At 45.4% G+C, this 22,597-nt stretch overlaps 1 protein-coding gene across 2 annotated transcripts in view; it reads left to right on the top strand.

The window, feature by feature from the left end:
* Window positions 1-22,597, top strand: part of LOC134350793 (thrombospondin-2-like) — a 132,845-nt gene that overhangs the window by 100,134 nt on the left and 10,114 nt on the right. For both annotated transcript variants that reach the window (XM_063056487.1, XM_063056488.1), the window contains exons 14-19: window positions 3,939-4,046; window positions 4,962-5,121; window positions 7,053-7,171; window positions 11,062-11,296; window positions 18,195-18,422; window positions 21,202-21,473. In XM_063056487.1, the coding sequence (XP_062912557.1) occupies window positions 3,939-4,046; window positions 4,962-5,121; window positions 7,053-7,171; window positions 11,062-11,296; window positions 18,195-18,422; window positions 21,202-21,473 (1,122 nt within the window). The remainder of the gene's footprint in view (window positions 1-3,938; window positions 4,047-4,961; window positions 5,122-7,052; window positions 7,172-11,061; window positions 11,297-18,194; window positions 18,423-21,201; window positions 21,474-22,597) is intronic.

Here is a 22,597-nt window from a genome sequence, read left to right as displayed (position 1 = left end):
AAATAAAAGTAAGGATGAAAAGATTAGCTTTATTTATCACACGTGTATTGAGACATACAGTGAAATGCCTCGGCAAGTGTTCCCAAGCTTAGCTTGCACAGAATTTACTAACCTTAAGCAGTACATCTTTTGGAATGTGGGAGGAAACTGGAGCTCCCGGAGGAAACACACACAGTCACGGGGAGAGCATACAAACTCCATACAGACAGTGGCAGGAATTGAACACCAACTGTTGATCTTTGGTACTGCAAATTGTCACGCTGACCACTACGCCACTGTGGCGAAAGGCTCCCACAGATCACTGCGTACCGTGGCAGGGCTGACTCCAAGCAGGAAGGGTGAGAGGGTGAGCCAGATTGCCAGCAGTGGACTCAGGACATTGGAAGGAGGAAAGTTCACCGTGAGCCTTGTTCACTGGAGACACTCCAATGTATACTGACTTTGGTACGCGCGCGCGCGCAAACACACACACACACACACACACACACACACAAAAGCAGATAGATTAATGCTGTCTCTCACGTACACACATTCACCTTCTGTCACAAAGCCACTCTCTCTCACATAAGAAATAGGAGCAGGGTTCGGCCTTCTGGCCTGTCACACTCTCTCTCTCTCACACACACACACACACACTCACACACAGGCACACACTCACACACACATATACACTCACACACAGTCACACATTCACACAGACTCACACACACACATACACAGAGTCACACACTCACATACATTCACACACATACACTCAGACACACACACACACACACACACACACAAAACACATATACACACACACACACACATACACTAACATACACACACAGAGATACTGATACAAACACACACACATATACTCACACACAGACACACACTCATACACTCACACATACACACACACACATACATACTCACAGAGATACACTTACACACACTCGTATTGACACACACTCACACACATGCACTCACACACACATACACTCATACACACACATACATGCACACACAATTTCTAACATAACCTTGCACATGTGCATTTATACACACAACCACACCCTATAATATTATCATACCTTCACGTATTTGTGCTCACACTCACACACTCTAACAAGATGCACACAAGCACACAGATTTCACCTGCGACCCTTCACACACACAGTGTAACTATGACCCTGTTGCATTTCATAGAATGGCAAAGAAGGTCATCAATGCCATTAAAATAGCATACAACTGATTTGATTCTGACAATAAATGTTGACTTCATCGTTTGAAAAAATGATAGGAGCGACTAGAATTATTCTAAGACGCAGGAATGGGTTTTAAATATGTTCCTAATTTGAAGAGAGAGTTTTGACCTCATTCACAATCTCTGTCAATTCCCAAGGACTCCTCCAGGCAGTAATCGGACACCCACCACTTACATCATGAAAAGCAAACTTTTGTAACTGGCACGGTTTTTCAAAACCCCTCCCCACTTTGTTTTAACCTCCTGTTAATCATTATGGCCCAGAAACTCTATAACGTGGCATAACTGAGGGCTGGGCCTTGATAGGCTGGGTTTGTTTCTCCCAGGAGCACTGGAAGCTGAGGGATAATCATATAGAGGTTTATAAAGCCATGAGGAACACAGTTAGAGTGAGTAGTCAAAGTCTTTTTCCCAGGATGGGGGAGAGTAAAATCAGAGAGCATAGGTTTAAGTTGAGAAGGGAAAGATTTAAAGGGGACCTGAGGGATTTGTTTTACACACGAAGGATGATGGCAATGCAGAATGAGCTGCCAATGGAAGTTGCAGAAGCTGGTACTATTACAACTTTTAAAAGGCATTTGGCACATTTGGCCTTCATAAATCAATGTATTGAGTACAGGAGATGGGATGTTATGTTGAATTTGTACGAGGTGTTGGTGAGGCCTAATTTAGAATATTGTGTGCAATTTTGGTCACCTACCTACAGGAAAGGTGTAAATTAGGTTGAAAGAGAACAGTGAAAATTTACAAGGATGCTGTCAGATCTGGGGGATCGATGTTATCAGGAAAGATTGAATAGGTTAGGACTTTATTCCTTGGGACGTCGAAGACTGAGAGGAGATTTGATAGAGGTCTACAGAATTATGAGGGGTATCGAAAGGGTAAATGCAAGCAGGCTTTTTTCACTGAGGTCGGGTGGGACTACAACTAGAGGTCATGGGTTAAGGGTGAAAGGTAAAAAGTTAAGGGGAACATGGGGGAAACTTTTTCAGGCAGAGGATGGTGAGAGTGAGGAACGAGTTGCCAACGCAAGTGGTGCATGTGAGCTTGATTTCAACATTTAAAGGAAGTTTGGAAAGGTACTGCATATGAAAGACTATGTTGCCAGTGCAGGTTGATGGGGTCGACAGTTTAAACGGCTCAGTAGAGACTAGATGGGCTGTTTCTGTGCTGTACTTTTCTTTGATTCTATGACAGGTACATGGATAGGAAAGGTTTAGAGGGAATTGGGCCAAATGCAGGCAAGTACAATTAGAAACAGAATCAGGGGAACAGTCCCTTTGGCCCAGTGATCCATGCCAACCCATACCCTTATCTAAGTCAGTCACATACCTGTGTTCAGCCCATATCTCTCTCTGTATCATGTTGTTAATATATTTTCCACAACCACTTCCCCGGCTATATACTGGAACAGTACAGGTTCAGGAGCAGTTATTACTTTACAACCATCAGGCTCCGGGACCATTGTGGATAACTTCACTCCTCTCAACTCTGAACTGATTCCACAACCTGTGGACTCAACAACTCATCATTTATTTATTCGTTAGTTTTTGCAGAGTTTGTTTTCTTTTGCACATTGGTTGTTAGTCAGTCTTTGTGTGCAGTTTTTCATTGATTCCCTTGTATTTGTTTGTTTTCCTGTAAATGCCTGCAGGAAAGTGGATCTCTTGGTAGTACAAGCTGACGTTAGTGTAGTTGGATGATAAATGTACTATGACCACCCTCTTGGTGGAAAAGTTGGCTCAGGGTCTTATTAAATCTCTCCCAATCACTGTAAACTTTTGTTCTCCAACTTCTGGTTCCCCAACCCTGGGGAAATGACTGTGTGCATTGACGATATCTATGCCTATCTTGATTCATACATCTCAATAAGACTACCCTCCATTCTCCTGTGAAAATGTAGGCACCGATCAGTTTGAATGAGTTGGGCTAAAAGGCCTGTTTCTTTGTTGAATAACTCCCTGACTCTATATGTGACGTCGGACGCACTATGATGTAGCCAAATCTACACTGACTCTACAGAGGTAGCTGAACACTCTCTGCTATCCTCTAGTGAACTGTCAGGGGTAAACAGGGATGAGTAATGCACATCACAGGGACAAACTTCCCCTTTATGGACCCTGCTTGCCTCAGTAAAGCAGCCCTCATTATCCAAAACCCCACCACCCGAGGTGGTATCTCTCCTCAGCGACCCCTGCCCCATCAGGCAGAAGATACTAAAGCTGGAATCACATACCGCCAGGCTTCTATCCCACCGTTATCAAACTGTTGAATGGTCCCCCCATGGTAGATTCTTGGCCTCACAATCTACCTTGTCATGTCTGACCACCCTGCACTTCTCGAAGTGCAACTATTCTGCATTCTCTTATTGTTTCCCCTTGACCTCACAAGTTACGATAACGCACTTTATTGCTCAGCTGAATTGGTAGCTTTCCCACTTTATTCTGCATTGTTATTGTTTTACCTTGTTCTAGCTCAATGCACTGTGTAATGATCTGATGTGTATGCAAGACAAGATTTTCACTGAATCTTGAGCCAATTCCAATACCAACTCAATTCACTGATGTGATGAAAAGATCTGTATAGAGGGCATGCAAATAAAAGTTTTTCACTAGACCTTGCTCCACATGACAATAATACACCAATTTGCCAGTTTGCCAATTTAATTCCATTGCTCCTCTCACAGGATAACTGCCCTCACCTGCCCAATTCTGGGCAAGAAGACTTCGACCGGGACGGAGAGGGAGATGCCTGTGACAAGGACGATGACAATGATGGGAAGAATGATGACCGAGTGAGTTCTGGACCTTTCCAGGTGGATTCAGCCCCCACCCAATAATTAGTATTGTAAAATCTGACCATCTGGCAGATTCCAGACTGTGGTTGTGTTGGACGAGAAGGTCAAATCTTCTAGCGCATTGGATGCAGTTCCTATTGATACCTGAGCATACATTTAATTCACCTTATGCTTGGTGGTACGATACAGTAAGTGTAGAGGGAATTTGGGAAACCGGTGAGGTTAACGGAGTTCTGGTGAGTTTAATGGAGAGCAGGAAATGGGGTTCTGGTAAGCTTAAAGGGAGAGTGGGAGAGAGGATCACGGTTGGTTTAAAGGGGGAGTGGGAGACGGTCATGGTGGGTTTAAAGGGGGAGCGGGAGACGGGGTCACGGTGGATTTAAAGGGGGAGTGGGAGACGAGGTCATGGTGGGTTTAAAGGGGGAGTGGGAGACGGGGTCACGGTGTGTTTAAAGGGGGAGTGGGGGACGGGGTCACGGTGGGTTTAAAGGGGGAGTGGGAAATGGGGTCACGGTGAGTTTAAAGGGAGAGTGGGAAACGGGGTCATGGTGGGTTTAAAGGGAGAGTGGGAGATGGGGTCACGGTGGGTTTAAAGGGAGAGTGGGAAATGGGGTCACGGTGGGTTTAAAGGGGGAGTGGGAAACGGAGTCATGGTGAATTTAAAGGGAGAGTGTGAAACGGGGTCATGGTGAATTTAAAGGGAGAGTGTGAAACGGGGTCACGGTGGGTTTAAAGGGGGAGTGGGAAGCCTGGTCATGTTGGGTTTAAAGGGGGAGTGGGAAACAGAGTCCCGGTGGGTTTAAAGGGGAAGCATGACATGTAGGTCGAATCATTAGGTATTCCTATATTTCACTGCACACTGCACCCAACTGTACCTGTGAGATAACACGGGGGATTGTCTTTCTCTTCCAGGACAATTGCCCTCTGCTTTACAATCCCAGGCAGTTTGACTATGACAAAGATGATGTAGGCGACCGATGTGACAATTGCCCGTATGACCACAACCCGGCGCAGATTGACACGGACGGAAATGGCGAAGGCGATGCCTGCTCCGAGGACATCGATGGGGACGGTGAGTTGTATGGGCCCACACCCAGCACAAGCCCAGCTGGGCCTGTATGGCACAGGGAGAGGCCATTCAGCCCATCGGACAATCCCACTCTCCCTGCCTATCCACTTGTATTATGTGGGCCCCGTCTTCTTGAGTTTGTGCCATTCATACAGGTGCCAGCTCTCTGAATAAAATAAGTGAACCTCTCTCTTTTACCTTTGAACCAACATTGACATCAGTGCATCAAGGCCCAGAGCCATTAATTGATGATTGACTAACTGCCTCCTTCTGTGCAAAAGTTCCATTGTCCTATGACGCAAAACCCTAATCTTGGACAGGGTATGTGAAGGAGTGGAATTTAAAATGTCGAACACAGATCAGTACGGCAAGGAATGGGCCCTTCAGCTCACCATGGTGTGGCAAATTAATTAAGATAATGGCTCCTAATTATTATTACCCTCCTGCCTGCACTCTCTGCATATTCATGAGCTCCGACGTGTAGAAGGTTGTTGTAGTTTACAGTTGGACATTGACATGATGCAGAGCCACTCTGAGAAGTGGCAGCTGGTGGTCAAACTGGAAAAAGTGTGACGTGATTCCCTTTGGAAGTTTGAACATGAAGACGGAGTGCACAGTGAAATGCAGAATTCTTAGCAGTTGTAGAGGAACAGAGGGGCCTTGAGGTCCAGGTCCATAGATCTTAAAGCTGTCAAGGACGTTGATAGGATGGTTAAGAATGTGCATGGTGTGTTGGCTTTCATTAGTCAGGGGATTGAGTTCAAGAGCCACGAGGTAATGCTGCAGTTCTATCAAACCCTGCTGAGGCCACACTTGGAATATTGTGTTCGATTCTGGTCACCTCATTGCAGGAATGATGTAGAAGCTGCCTGGATTAGACGGCATGTCCATGAGGACGGGTTGAATGAGCTAGGGCTTTTCTCTCTGGAATGATGGAGGGTGCGAGGTGACCTGATTGGGGTGTCAAAGATGATAAGAGGCATAGGTAGAGTGGATAGCTAGAGAGAATTGGCTAATACCAGAGGACATCCTTTTAAAGTAAGTGGAGGAAAGTTTAGGAAGTAGGTTTTTGACACAAAGCTGTGTAGAATACACTGCCAAGTGTATTAGTGGTAGGAGCAGATACATTCAAGGGTGGTGAATGCATGGAATTGGTTGCCACAGATAGCCAGGGAAGCCAAGTCATTGGGTATATTTAAAGCAGAGGTGGATAGGTTCTTGATTAATAAACGCATCAAAGCATGAGAATGGGTTTAGGAGGGATAATAGATCAGCCATGTTAGAATGAGAGAGCAGACTCGATGGGCTGAATGGCCTCGTGCTGCTCCGATGTCTTATGGGACATTTAAGAGACTCTGCAGGTGGATGTATGAAAGATGGAGGGTTATGGGCTGTGAAGGAGAAAAGGGTTAGATTGATCATGGACAACGCAAACAACAGGAATTCTGCAGATGCTGGAAATTCAAGCAACATACATCAAAGTTGCTGGTGAACGCAGCAGGCCAAGCAGCATCTATAGGAAGAGGTGCAGTCGACGTTTCTCGGCCTGAAACGTCGACTGCACCTCTTCCTATAGATGCTGCTTGGCCTGCTGCGTTCACCAGCAACTTTGATGTATGTAGATTGATCATGGAGTAGCTTTTTATAAGTCGGCACAATATTGTGGGCCGAATGGACGTACTGTGTTGTAATTCTCTACGTATCACCTAAAAGGCTCTCAGGTGCCCCATTTCTATCTCTACCTTCCACCACTACTGGGAGTGTATCTTCTCTCTCTCCCCGCATACATCTTTGAATTTTCTTCCTCTCATCTTAAGTGCATGCCCTCTAATATTTGACATGTTGATGTAATCTTTAATTTTTGACATGTTGATTGAATCTTTCTTAGCCTATGACCACTGTCACCAGGGTAATTCTTATTCCCATGTCAATAGGCATCCTGAATGAGGGCGACAACTGTCCCTATGTTTATAACACTGAGCAGAGGGACACTGACAAGGATGGTGTTGGAGACATGTGTGACAACTGCCCGCTTATGCATAACCCTGACCAGGTAAGAACAACTGTCCCTGCTCTGCCTATCATGCTTCCGTAATTACCAGGTGCAAGAGACCCCACCCACCCCAGAATTTCTCTTTTCTCTCCCCGCCCCTTCCATCAGGAAGAAAATACAAAAACACGTACAACCAGGCTCAAGTACAGCTTCTGGATCTCCCAAATATAAGACTACTGTACGATTCCCTTGTATGATAAGATGGACTCTTAACCTCACACTCTACCTCGTTGTCATCTTGCACCTTATTGTCTACCTGTACTACACTCTCTCAGTAGCTATAACACCAGATTCTGCATTCTGTTAATTTTTCTTGTACTACCTTGGAGCACTCTACGTAGGTATGTCCTAATGAAGGGTCTTGGCCTGAAACATTGACTGTTAATTCCCCTCCATAGATGCTGTATGATTTGCTGAGTTCCTCCAGCATTTTGTGCAGGTGGCATGCAAAACCAAGTATTTCGCTACACCTTGGTACCTGTGACAGTAATAAACCAGTAAGCCCAGGTTTGCTTGCCCGTGGGTTATTGAGTTCATGAAGAGCTCTACTGAAGTACAAGTCCTCTCGTCTACAGTTGAATCTAGTCCCCAGCAAGAACCACTGGAAGGGTTCAGATGCTGGTGTTGGCCACACCTCTTGAGCCTAAAGAGAAGTTCCTTGGATTCATAAGCGACTGCAGACGCTGTAAGGCAAACTGCTCTCGACCCAAAATATCGACCATCCCTTTGCCTCCACAGATGCTACCTGATCTGCTGAGTTCTTAAGACACTTTTTTTTTGCTGAATGGATGTTCCAACACTGGACCAGCATTAGTTGCTGACCACGTAAGGCTTTGTGCTCAAAGGATGTGGGTACAAATCAACACTCACAACACGCTGGAGGAAGTCAGCAGGTTGGGAAACGATTAGTCAACATTTTGGACCGGAACCCTCATCAGGACTGAAGAGGGAAGGGGCAGAGGCCCTATAAAGAAGGTGGGGGGAGGATGGGAAGGAGAAGGCTGCCTATCACCTCCCACATGGTTCCGCCTTGTTCTACTACCCATTGTGTTTTCCCCTTTTCCTTCTTCACCTTTCCTGCCTATCACCTCCCTGCTTCCCCTCCCCCACCTCTTTATCTTTCCCCTTACTGGTTTTTCACCTGGAACCTACCAGCCTTCTCCTTCCCACCCTCCCCCTACCTTCTTTATAGGGCCTCTGCCCCTTCCCTCTTCAGTCCTGACAAAGGGTTCCGGCCCGAAACGTTGCCTGATCATTTCCACGGATGCTGCCCGACCTGCTGAGTTCCTCCAGCGTGTTGTGAGTGTTGCTTTGACCCCAGCATCTGCAGAGTATTTTGTGGGTACAAATCAGTTACTCCAGAAGACCGTGGCATAGGGGTAGATTAGGGCATGCAGCCAATCGACCCTGCTCTGCCAGCCAATCATGACTGATTTCTTTTTCACTAGAAACATCAACTATCCACTGCACTCCATAGATGCTGCCTAATAAGTTCCTCCAGCTCTCTTTCTGAGTTGCTGCATCTACAAAATCTCTTTGTTACCTGAATTTATGTAACCCTTAACCCCTTACCAGTCAGGGACTATCAATCTCTGCCTTAAATATACTCACTGACTTGGCTTCCATAGGTTCACTGCCCTCTGGCTGAAGGAAGTCTGCCTCATCACAATCTCAAAGGGCCTCTCCCTTTGTTCTGAGGCTGTGCCCTCAGATCTTAAACTCTCCTACTACTGGAAACCTCTCCCTATTCACACTATCCAGGCCATTCAGTATCCAGTAGGTCTTAATAAGATCCCCCCCATCCTTTAAACTCCCAGAGGACACGCAATGAATCCATGAACACCAGCTCACCGTTCATGCTCTCTTTTTGCATATATATATGTGTGTGTAATTTATCGAATATCTTATGTATTGCACTATACTGCAACTGCAAAATTGATAAAAGTGCTTTATCATGTCACTTCTATTGTGATACAGTGAAAGTTTGTCCTGCATGCAATCACATCGTTTCATCACAGCAGTTCATCGACGTAGTACAGGGAAAGCAGTCTCAGAATGTAGAATAAAGTTCAAGATAATTTTATTATCAAAATACATATGTGTCACTACATGCATCCCTGGGATTTGTTTTCTTGCGGGCATACACAGTAAATCCAAGAACCCTAATAGAATCAAAGAAAGACCGCACCCAAGAGGATGGACAAGCAACCAATATGTAGAAGACAATAGACTACACAAAAGAAATAATAATAATAATAAATATACATGCTGTAAACATTTAGAACATGAGGTGAAGAGTCCTTGAAAGTGAGTCCATAGGTTGTGTGAACAGTTCAGTGATGGGGAGAGTGAAGTTACCTCCAGCAGTTCAAGAGCCTGATGGTTGATTAATAACTGATCTTGAACCTGGTGGAGTGAGTGAGTCCTGAGGCTCCTGTATCTCCTTCCTGATGGCAGCAGCAAGAAGAGAGCACGTTGCCTGCAACAACCCTTCACGTGTATGTGCTCACTGGCGAGGAGGGCCTTACCGCTGATGGACTGGCCTGTATCCACTACTTTATGTCACAGTTAGAGAGGAGGTCCAGTGCAGGGAGACTATAAGGTGCAAGGGCCTTGATGCGGTCGATTGTGAGGTTAATGTCCACCTTATCTCACAGGAATTTCATTCAATAGTCTCATAATACTGTCCTTGAGCCTGGTGGTGCTTGCTTTCAAAGTTTCCTACCTTCTGCCTGAGAGGAGGGGTGGGGAGGGGGAATATCCAGGGTGGGTGGGGTTTTTTTTTCATTATGTTGGTTGTTTTACTGGAACAGCGAGAAGTGTAGACAGACACCATGTAGGATAGGGGGTCAGTTTCAGAATCACAATCAGATTTATAATCATTGACATACCTGTATGTCAAATTTGTTATTCTGCACCACATACTGTACGCACCATAAAATTACAATAAGTCACAAAAATGAATAAGTAATGCAATAGGTCGTGTCCATGGGTTACATAGAACATTGAACAGCACGACACAGGAACATGTCCTTCAGCCACAGTGTGAACTAGCTAAAATGTAAATCAAAAAGAGCTCCAAAACTAATCCCACCTACCTACACAATGTCCATATTCCTCCATCTTCCTCATCTTCATGTGCCTAATGTCTCTTAAAAGCCTCCAATGTATTTGCATCTACCACCACACCAGAAAGCTTATCCCTGACATCCCCTTTGAACCTACCCTCTTTCATCTTCAATGCATGCCCTCTGGTATTAGGAAACAGATACTACCTGTCTGCTCTATCTGTGCCTCTCATAACCTTATAAACTTCCATCAGATCTCCCGTCAGCCTCTGTCGCCCCAAACAAAACAACCCAAGCCTCTCAGGATAGCACACGCCCTCTAACCCAGGCAGCATCCTGGCATCCTGCACCTTTCCCAAAGCCTCAATATCCTTCCTATAGCGAGGGTTGACATTGACTGTTCAAAAATCTGATGGCAGAGAGGAAGAAGCTGTTCTTAAAACACTGAGTAGCACTCATGAAATGCTGGAGGTCAAGCAGTATCTATGGAGAAGAGTATAGTTGACCTTTACAGCCGAGACCCTTCAGCAGTTTAATTCTGTCGCTGTCTGTAAGGAGTTCGTATGTTCTCCCCATCAATGCGTGGGTTTCCTCTGGGTGCTCCAGTTTCCTCCCATACTTCAAAGACTTACTGATTAGGATTAGTAAGTTGTGGGTATGCTATGTTGGAATCGGAAGTATGGTGACACTTGTGAACTGTCCCCTGCAAATCCTCAGAATGTATTGGTTGTTGAATCAAACAACACATTTCACTGAATGTTTCAATGCCCTGTACATGTGACAATAAAACTAATCTTCTTTTCTTTCTGCCTTGTCCTGCAGGAGGACTCCGACTCGGACCTGGTGGGCGATCAGTGTGATGACAATCAGGATATCGATGAGGACGGCCACCAGAACAACCTGGACAACTGCCCGTACATCGCCAACTCCAACCAGGCCGACCACGACAAGGACGGGAGGGGAGACGCCTGTGATCCTGACGATGACAACGATGGAGTCCCTGATGAGAAGGACAACTGTCGCCTTGTCCCCAACCCTGACCAGTTAGATGCTGACGGTGAGTGCTTACTAGTGAATATCTCAGCAAGGGGCCTCCCACAGTCTCAAGGAAGCCCACGAATGTTCAGTCCGATGATATACAGCAGATTCCAGTTCATTGGTCCATCGGTTAATTGGGGTAGCCGCTTATTTGGGACAACTCTTAAAGAACAAAAACTAATTGAGAAAATAGCTGGGATTCCCTTTGTTTATTGAGGACACTATGCTGCTTAACTGAAACTGGAGACTGTTTGCAAACAGTTTCTATCTAGCGTCAGTTCTGTGAAATTTTGTGGCCATTAGACACTGCTCATGCTTAGAGAAACAGTTTTTAATTAGTGTCACTTGCGTGTGTTTCTGTTCAAAAAGCAGTGATTTGTGTCACTGATAGTTGGCGAGAAATAAGCAGTAAGACAGGTGTTCGGGCTCAGGGATGCCACAAATGGCCTGAGGTGAAAATTAAACAATTTCACAACTTCAACGTTAGGAACTATGAAGAATTTGAAAGTATCAGCAATCATCTTGAATGTTACAATGAAAATGAAGATTTGGAGGATGTAACCATCAAAATCGCTTGATGAAGGCAGTCCGTTATCTACAGTAGGTGTCGGTGCTAATTTTGTTAATTTACTGTCGATCAAGAGAACATGCAGCATGTTGGTTGTCCGTTGCTCCAACGTCGACAGTGAAACCTGTGCGGGTGAGTTTTTAAAGTGGAAAAGCCATTGCACTGGGACAGTTCCAGTCTCTTGACCTCGAAATTCCAGTCCAGTGGTACAAGTAATTGTCACAAACTGGGGTCTTCCGTAGTTGCAATGGTTAGCCATGACTTGTGTGCCTTGTCATGCCCCTTGCTCTCCACAAAGCATTGCAAAACGGCCTTCTTGGCCTTTGGATCTCACTGTTTATCTCATCGGCTCAGTCTGGTGGAGCTGACTCTAACTGCTAGGACAGAAATGTCCCTATTTCAGCAGGGCCTGAGCCTGCTGGCTTTCATCACCAGGTTTAGCCTGTCTGTCGAGTTGGTGTGGCTACTGTCGCATGCAAACAGCTACCTGGGGCCACAGGTGAGAGCTGACTGTCCAGTGGGGACCAAAGGTGAGTGAGCTGCCCCAAAATTGACACGACAAGGACCTTCGCTAGAGGTGCTACCCTCCCCGGACACAGTGCACCAGAAAAATTCCTCTGTTGATAACTATTATACACGGGTTCACAGTGCTGTAATAACATTGGTGGTGTTCTAATTTGTTGTGTATTTAATTTAGATATACAATTTGTTTCTCAATTAAACAGAGTAGACTATTTTATACCTTTATAACTATTTCCATGAATGTTCAACTAATTGGGCCAGTTGCTTAATTGGGCCAAAATGTACGGGTCCTGATGTTTCCCAATTAACCAGTATCCACTATATTAAAGTTCTGCATGTCTGCTAAAAAAAATTACGTTTAGAGTCAATATTCTCCAGAATACTGAGTACACTAGAGAGTTGGCTGATGTATGTAGAGAACTTGGACAATTATCTGCAGAACATTGTCCCAACTCTGTCTAGATAGTCTGTTGAAATGCTGAGTGCCTGGACACCACACACAAAATGCCGGAGGAACTCAGCATTTAGGGGAACAAACAGTCAATGCTTTGGGTCGAGACCCTTCTTCGGGACTGAGAAGGAATAGGGCAGAAGCCAGAATAAGAAATTGGTGGGAGGGGGACAGCAGGTGACAGGTGAGACCAGGTGAGGGGGAAGGTGGGTGGGTGAGGGATGGGAGGATGAAATGAGAAGCTGGGAGCTGACAGGTGACGAGGTAAGGGGCTGAAGAAGAAGGAATCTGATAGGAGAGGGAAGTGGACCATGGGAGAAAGGGGAAGAGGAGGGGAGCCAAATGGAGGTGATGGTGGTGAGGGGGTAACCAGAATGGGGAATGGAAAAAGAGAGAAGAGGGAATGGGGGTGTCATTACTGGAAGTTCGAGAAATCAAGGTTCATGCCATCAGATTGGAGGCTACTAAGACGTAACATGAGGTGTTGCTCCTCCAGCCTGAGTTTGACCTCATCAGGCAGTCACGAAGCCCATATTTAAACATACGGGAATGGGAGGTTCGATTGGCATGTGGAGATGCTGCCTTTTGTGGGGAACAGATCAAAGGTGCTCGACAAAGCAGTCCCACCTGGTCTCATCGGTCACCTGCCAGCTGTATTCCGACCCCTACCATCTCCTTCTTATTCTAGCTTCTTCCCCATTCCTTTCCAGTCTTGATGAAGGGTCTCATCCCGAAACGTTTATTCTCTTCTATAAATGCTGCCTGACCTGCTGAGTTCATCCAGCATTTTGTGTGTGTGCTCTGGATTTCCAGCATCGGCAGAATCTCGTGTCCATGAGTATCTGGACAATTGTCTGATAAATATTCATACCTATGATCTGTTCTTTGAGAGTTCTATTGCCTTGTACTTTCCCTCTACTTCTTTAGCATTTGGCCTTATGAATATTTAGCCAATTCTTGTTTTGAGTGTCATTTTGGAATGTTCATCCAAACAGCAAATTGTTGTGTGTTGTTCTTTAGCTGTCCTATGGTTACTGACACTGCTGCCAGTACCTCTCTGGTCAAAGGAGAAGCCAATAGATTCAAATCCACCTCAAAGATCAAGGCTACAGGATCCTTGGACTTGCACACCAAATGTTCCCCATTTCTCCCGAGGAACCTGATGTTTGTGGTGTATTTCCTATCAAAGTACATCACTTTGTGCTAATCAGCAATAAGTTCTCCCACGTTCTTTCTTTTGCCGATTGATGGGTTGAGGGTTTGATCTTCTTGTTTCTCCATGTTGGCGATCTGTTAGCTTTTATGTATTGGAGGGGTTGTGGGGGGGTGGGCTTGGGATTTGTGAGTTTTTGTTTCATTTTCTTTTCATGCACGGGGTTGGGGGGATTATAACTAGAGGATTGATGTCTTTCTTACAACTACTTCCACAGTTCTCTCTATTTTATGACTATCTAGAGAAGAGAAATCTCTGAGTTGTATTTTGCATACATACTTTGATAATAAAATGTGTGTTGGCGCGTGGCCAAGTGGTTAAGGCGTCGGTCTAGTGTCTGAAGGTCACTAGTTTGAGCCTTGGCTGAGGCAGCGTGTTGTGTTCTTGAGCAAGGCACTTAACCACACATTGCTGTGCGACGACACCGGTGCCAAGCTGTATCGGCCCTAGTGCCCTTCCCTTGGACAACATTGGTGGCGTGGAGAGGGGAGACTTGCAGCATAGGCAACTGCTGGTCTTCCATACAACCTTGCCCAGGCCTCAGTCAACATCGAACACGATGGACAACCGAAGAAGTTGATAATAAAATGAACTTTTGAACATTTAAGTTCAATTTTCTATTGCTCTGCCCATCTTACTATTATCCTGTCGTAAATAGCTGTCCTTACAGTTAACAGTGCCACTGATTTTCATGTCAAAGTCAAGTTTATTGTCACATGCACAAGTACATCCATACACAGGTGCAATGGGTAAGCACCCTAATGCCTTCACCATCATTTTGCGAGATTTTAACCAGGCCAGTCTGAAAAAGTCACTAAGCAACTACCATCAACAGATCACTTGCAATACCAGAGGAAACAACACACTGGACCATTGCTACACCACCATCAAGAATCCCTACCATGCTATTCCACGCTCTCACTTCGGGAAGTCTGATCACCTGGCTGTACTTCTACTCCCTGAGTATAGGCAGAGACTGAAGACTGCAGCACCAGTAGTGAGGACCAAGAAGGTATGGACAAAGGAAGCACAGGAGCACCTACAGGACTGCTTTGAATTGGTGGACTGGACTGTATTCAGGGATTCATCTTCAAATCTGGATGAGTATGCTACAGTTGTTACCGACTTCATTAAAACCTGTGTGGATGAGTTTGTGCCAACAAAGACTTACTGTCCATTCCCAAACCAAAAGCCATGGATGAACCAGGGGGTACATCGTCTGCTGAAGGCTGGATCTGTGGTATTCAAGTCTGGCAACCCAGGCCTGTACCAGAAAGCTCAGTATGATTTGCAGAGGGCTATTTCAAGGGCAAAGAGAAAATTTCGAACGAGGTTGGAGGTGATATCAGATGTACGGAAACTCTGGCAGGATCTGCAAGACATTACTTCCTACAAAGCGAAACCCAATAGATTGAATGGCAGCGATGCTTCACTACCAGATAAACTCAGTGCCTTCTATACCTGCTTTGAAAGGGAGAATATAGCTACAGCTGTGAAGATCCCTGCTGCACCTGATGACCCTGTGATCTCCATCTCAGAGGCCAATGTTAGGCTGTCTTTAAAGAGAGTGAACCCACGCAAGGCAGAAGGTCCCAATGGAGTATCTGGTAAGGCTCTGAAAACCTGTGCCAACCAACTGGCAGGAGTATTCAAGGACATTTTCAACCTCTCACTGCCACGGGCAGAAGTTCCCACTTGCTTCAAAAAGGCAACAATTATACCAGTGCTTAAGGAGAATAATGTGGGCTGCCTTAATGACTATCACCCGGTAGCACTCACATCAACAATGATGAAATGCTTTGAGAGGTTGGTTATGACTAGACTAAACTCCTGGACCCATTGCAATTTGCCTATTGCCACAATAGGTCAACGGCAAACGCAATCTCAGTGGCCCTCCACACAGCTTTAGACCACCTAGACAACACAAACACCTATGTCAGGATGCTGTTCATTGACTACAGCTCAGCATTTAATACCATCATTCCCACAATCCTGATTGAGAAGTTGCAGAACCTGGGTCTCTGTACCTCCCTCTGCAATTGGATCCTCGACTTCATAACCAGAAGACCACAGTCTGTGCGGATTGGTGATAACGTCTCTTCCTCGCTGACGATCAACACTGGCACTCCTCAGGGGTGTGTGCTTAGCCCACTGCTTTACTCTCTGTATACAGATGACTGTGTGTCTAGGCATAGCTCAAATACTATCAATAAATTTGCTGACGATACAACCATTGTTGGTGGAACCTAAGGTGGTGACAAGAGATATGCCAACTAGTGGAATGGTGTCACAATTTATTATTATTATATGTTTTTTCTCTCTGCTAGATAATGTATTGCATTGAACTGCTGCTGCTAAGTTAACAAATTTCACGTCACATGCTGGTGATAATAAACCTGATTCTGATTCTGATTCAGATGGATGATAGAAAAATAGAGTGTTATGTGCTATGTAGGAGGGAAGGTTTAGATTCATCATGGAGTAGATTGAAAATTCACAACATGTTGCACTGTACTGTTCTTTGTTCTAAAATCTAAACATAAATTATACATGTTTGTCACAAAATAGTACATAACTAGAATCCGGACACAGTTAAGTGTTGTGCAAAATGGCCATAGTGATCATCTGCAGACTTAGTAATCTCACCTCCAACATTCATAAGCAATGCTATTTCATTAGGAGGTTGAGGAGATTTGGTATGTCACCAACAACTCTAGTAAATTTCTACAGATGTACGGTGGAGAGCATTCTAACTGGTGGCATCACCGTCTGATATGGAGGGGCTACTACACGGGGTCAGGAAAAGCTGCATAGGGTTGCAAACTTAGCCAGCTTCCATAATAGACAATAGCTTCCCCGACATTGAGGACATCTCCAAAATGCGATGCATCTATCATTAGGGACCCCAATCATAAAGGATGTGCTCTCTTCTTCTTACTAGCATCATAGAGGAGCTACAATAGCCTGAAGACACACATTCAACATTTTAGGAACAGCTCCTTCCACTCCACATCAGATTTCTGAACCAACAACACTACCTCACTATTCACAAACGAGACAATCTGCAGATGCTGGAAATCCAAGCAACACGCACAAAATGCTGCAGGAACTCAGCTGGCCAGGCAGCATCTATGGAAAAAGAGTACAGTTGACTTTTCGGGCCGAGACCCTTCTGTACTTTTTTCCATAGATGCTGCCTGGTCTGCTGAGTTCCTCCAGAATTCTGTGTGTTGCTCTACCTCACTATTTACAATCTCTTTTTGCACTACTTATTCAATATTTTAATGTATATTTTTTGTAATTTACAGATTTTGTAAATGTATTTCACTGCACTGCTGCTGCAAAACAACAAATTTCATAATGTATGTCAGTGATACTAGACCTGGTTTGGAGAAATGTCTCATTTCCATACATATTAATTAGTTAATTACATTATATACATGTATATAGTTAAATGACATTAAACTTGACTTGGCTGGATTCTGACCTTGTTAATGTGTGTAAAAACCCTTGCATCCTACCTTTTCCATGTGTATTTTTATTCTGAAGTGAGTGTGGATTACCAGAGTTGTGATGTTCTGTTGTATTACACTATACTAACTCCCCGTGCTGGCTCCCTCCAGTGTTTTTCATCCTAGATCATAAGACCATAAGACAATGGAGCAGAATTAGGCCATTCAGCCCATCGAGTCTACTCCACCATTCCATCATGGCTGATTTATTATCACTCTCAACCCTGTTCTCCTGCCTACTCCCTGTAACCTTTGGCACCCTTACCAATCAAGAACCCATCAACCTCCGCTTTAAGCTTAACCAGTGACTTGGCCTCCAAAGCTGTCTGTGGCAATGAGTTCCACCGATTCACCACACTCTGGGAAAAGAAATTCCCCCTCATGTCTGTTCTAAAAGGATGTGCCCCACTTCTGAGGTCGTGTCCTCTGGTCCTAGACTACCCCACTAGAGGAAATATCCTTTCTGCATCCACAAGGCCTTTCAATATTCAATAGGTTTTAAGGAGGTCTCCCTCCAGCAAGCACAAGCTCAATGCTGTGAACCGCTCCTCATACTTTAACCCTTTCATTTCTGGGATCACTCTCATGAACCTCTTCTAGATCCTTTCCAGTGAGGAGGAGAACTAACCACTTCTGACTGTGCCCCTGCAGGTGATGGTCGAGGGGACGCCTGTAAGGACGACTTTGATAATGACAGCGTCCCAGACATCTACGACGTGTGCCCTGAGAACAGCGCCATCAGTGAGACTGACCTGAGAAATTTCCAGATGGTCCACCTGGATCCTAAAGGGACAACGCAGATCGATCCCAACTGGGTGGTGCGTAACCAGGGCAAGGAGCTGCTGCAGACCGCCAACTCTGACCCCGGCCTGGCTGTTGGTAGGTAACAATCGGGCCAAGCCAGGAAAGGTAGAGGCTTTGCCCAGAATATCATAAGACGCAAGAGCAGAATGAGGCTATTCAGCCCATCAAGCCTGCTCTGCCATTCCATCACGGCTGATTTTTTTATCCCTCTCAGCCCCGTTCTTCAGCTTTCTTCCCATAACATTTTACGCCCTGATTAATTAAGAACCTATTATCCACTGCATTAAATGTACCCAATGAACTGGCATGCATAGCCGTCTGTGGCAATGAATTCCACAGATTCAACACCCTCTGGCTAAAGAAATTTTTCCTCACCTCTGTTGTAAATGGATGTCCCTCAATCCTGGGGCTGTGCCCTCTGGTTCTAGACTCTTCCACTACTGGAAACATACTCTCTACATTCACTCTATCTCAGCCTTTCAGTATTCAACAAGGTTCAATGATATCCGCCCTCATTCTTCAAAACTCCAGTGATTACAGGCCCAGAGCCATCAGATACTCCTCATAGGTTAACCCTTTCATTGCCGGGGTCATTCTTCTCTCCTCTGGACCCTCTCCAGCACATCTTTTCTGAAATAAGGGGCCCAAAACAGCTCACAATACTCAAAGTATGGTCTGGCCTTCTATCCATAACCCTTAACCCCTTGGTCAAACATGAACCAATCAATCGCTGCCTTCAGTACCTCTAATGACTTGGTCTCCATAGCCTTCCATAGCAATGAATTCCAACAATTCACCACCCTCTGACTGAAGAAATTGCTCACCTTAGTTAGAACATAGTACATAGAACAATACAGCAGACCAACCCTCTTTTCAGCCCATAATGTGATGTCAAAACAGTTAAAATGCAAATCAAAAACCCACAAAGAGTTCCTCAGGTTCATGTGCCGATCTAAAAGCCTCTTAAAAGCTCTAATGTATTTGCCTCTACCACCGTACCACCCAAATTGACTCAGTGTTCGAACCCTCCATGATGTCTCCCCAGGGGCAGCTGTGACGTTCTCGGTGAGTAGTAGTGCAACACCTCCCACTCTTTTGACCTCTTCCTCTAAAACTTCTAAACCCTGGTACGTTAATCACCTGCCCACCCTCTCAACCAAGTTTCAGTAATGGTGACAACATTGCAGTTCCATGTATTGATCCATGCTCCAAGTTCGTCACCCTTACCTATAATACTCCGAGCATTAAAATATGCACACATTTCAAACTGCCCAACCCATCATACCTGCTGGAAAGGATGTCTTCAGATAGAGTGATAAACTTTTGTTTGTATGCCAATCTACATATCGTTCCATACATAAATACAACAGGTAGCACAGATCGTTTTGTAGGTAGATACAGTGGGTAGTAGGGATCGTTCCATGGGTAGATATTGCGGGTAGTACGGACCGTTCCGTATGTAGATACAGCGGGTAGTACGGACCATTCCATGGTTAGATACGGCGTTAGTACAGATCGTTCCGTGGGTAGATACAGCGGGTAGTGCGAATCGTTTCATATGTAGATACAGGGTGTAGTACGGATCGTTCCCTGAGTAGATACAGCGGGTAGCACGGATCGTTCCATGGGTAGATACAGCGGGTAGTATGGATCGTTCTGTGGGTAGATACAGCAGGTAGTACGGATCGTTCCGTATATAGATACAGCGGGTAGTATGGATTGTTCCATATATAGATACAGCAGGTAGTATAAATCGTTCCGTATGTAGATACAGTGGGTAGTACGGACCATTCCGTATGTAGATACAGCGGGTAGTACGGACCATTCCATATGTAGATACAGCGGGTAGTACAGACCATTCAGTGGTTAGATACGGCGGGTAGTACGGATCGTTCCGTGGGTAGATACAGCGGGTAGTACGGATTGTTCCGTAGACGGATACAGCGGGTAGTGCGGATCGTTCCGTGAGTGGGTACAGCAGGTAGAACAAATGGAGGAGAAAACAGAGTGTAGAATAAGGTGTTACAGTTACGGAGAAAGTGTGGTGCAGGTGGACTATAAGGTGCATTAGCCATACCAGGTTGGCTGAGAAATCAGGAGATAATTCTCATCACATGCGGCCTGTTCCATAGTGTTATAACAGTGGGAGTGGGATGGAAGTTGTTGTTGTGCCTGGGTGTACCTGTTTTCAATGTTTTTTATCTTCTGCTTGAGGGAAGTGGTGAGAGGAGAGAATGTCTGGGGCAGGAGTGGTCTACGATTACTTTGACTCTATTCCCGAGACACACTCGATGGAAGAGAAACTGGTTTACATGATTAATTGGGGCGGGTCCACAACTCTCTGCAATTCTTTGCAATCTCGAGCAGAGCCGCTGCCATACCAAGCCATGATATGATGCTTTCCCTGGTGCATCGATACAAATAGGTGAGGGTCAGTGGGGATATACTGAATTTCATTAGCCTCATGAGGAATTAGAGATGCTGGTGAGCTCTCTTGGCCATAGCATCGACATAGTTGGACCAAGATAATTTATTGGTTATGTTCACGCCCACGAATTTGAAGGTCTCAACCATCTCTACCTCAGCACCATTGGTACCTGCAGGGGCATTTGTAGCACTCCGCTTCCTGAAAGTCAGTAGATCTGACACCATTACCCCATCTAGAATATATGTGACTCTAGACCCCAGCACATGGCCTGATCCAAAATTGACCAGGAGCCAGGGATGGATAGATATGTGTAGTAACTGCCAGGGATCTCTCTCACCCCAATAGTGAATCCTGATCTTCTCTAAAATGGATGCACAACAAGGTGAGGCTTTCCTGTTTGGAAATATGTCCTTTGCCAATCCACAGGCTTCGATACGTTCAACGCCATCGACTTTAGCGGCACCTTCTACGTCAACACAGACCGCGACGATGACTATGCCGGCTTCGTCTTTGGCTTCCAGTCCAGCAGTCGGTTCTACGTGGTGATGTGGAAGCAGGTCACCCAAACCTACTGGGAGGAGAAGCCTTCCAAGGCCCATGGATACGCCGGCGTCTCCCTCAAGGTTGTGAACTCCACCACGGGACGGGGAGAGCATCTGCGCAATGCTCTCTGGCACACTGGAAACACCCCGGGACAGGTAGGACAGCCTGATTTATGGTAAGCTGGCTCATCTCCCAACCCCTGGGACTACAGGCTCACAACACATGACCTTAAGAAAATGACCCTGGTAGATGTAAGATGATAAGTGCTCCTGAACTTTGTGGTGTGGGTCTTTGGGCTCCTGTACCTCCTGCCCAATGGTATTACTGAGAAGAGAGCAGCCCCTGGGTGGTGGGCAACCCTGTTGATGGATTCTGTATTCCTGCGACAGCGCTCCATGTAAGTGTGGTCAGTGGTAGGGAGGGTTTTACCTGTGATAGACCGGGCTGTATCCACCACTTTTTGTAGACTTTCTCCATTCTTGGACTTTGATGATTCTGTACCAAGCTGAGGCAACCAGTTAAGATACTCTCCTCTGTGAATTTCTAGAAGCTTATCAAAGTTTTAGGTGACATGCCAAATCTATGCAAACTTTGAAGAAAATAGAGGCACTGTTGTGTCTTCTTTGCAATGGCATGTATGCTCATCCCAGGGCAGATCCTCTGATACAGTACTGACCCTCACCACTTATGATTCCCTGATCAAAACTGACTCATGGACCACCGGCTTCTTCCTACCGTAGTCAATAATCAGCTCGTTGGTTTTGCTGACATTGAGTGAGAGATTGTTATTTTGGCACCACAGTCAGATTTTCAGTCTTCCTCCTGTGATGTCACTTTCGATGAAATATGGATTTGTATTCCCAGAGCCTTCTGTTCTACAGCACTCCTCAATACCCTACCGTTCTCTGTGTAAGCTCTACTCCAGTTTGTCCTCCTAAACTGCAACACCTCACACATGTCTGCATGTAATTCCATTTGCCATTTTTTCAGTTGCTCCAGATTATCCCATGAATAATAAGCTAACACCTCACCTCTTGGTCCATAGTCCCAAAAGATTCAGCTCCAAGGACTTACCCAGATGCTTTTTAAAGGTGCCAGCGGTTTCTGCCTCCACCACCCTACCAGATTTCCACCCCCACCACCCTATCAGATTTCTGTCTCCGTAACCCTATCAGACTGTACATTTTGGGTGAAAAGAAAGTTCTCATTTCTTCGCTGATCTTTCCGCTGATTCTGTTGTCTTTTTCCCTTCAACCTCTCTGCCGGCGGATAGGAAACC

This window comes from Mobula hypostoma, chromosome 8, assembly GCF_963921235.1.
Source record: "Mobula hypostoma chromosome 8, sMobHyp1.1, whole genome shotgun sequence".
NCBI lineage: Eukaryota > Metazoa > Chordata > Chondrichthyes > Myliobatiformes > Myliobatidae > Mobula > Mobula hypostoma.
The sequence above is the reverse complement of the archived record's forward strand: the minus strand, read 5'-3'. Positions and strand labels throughout refer to the sequence as shown.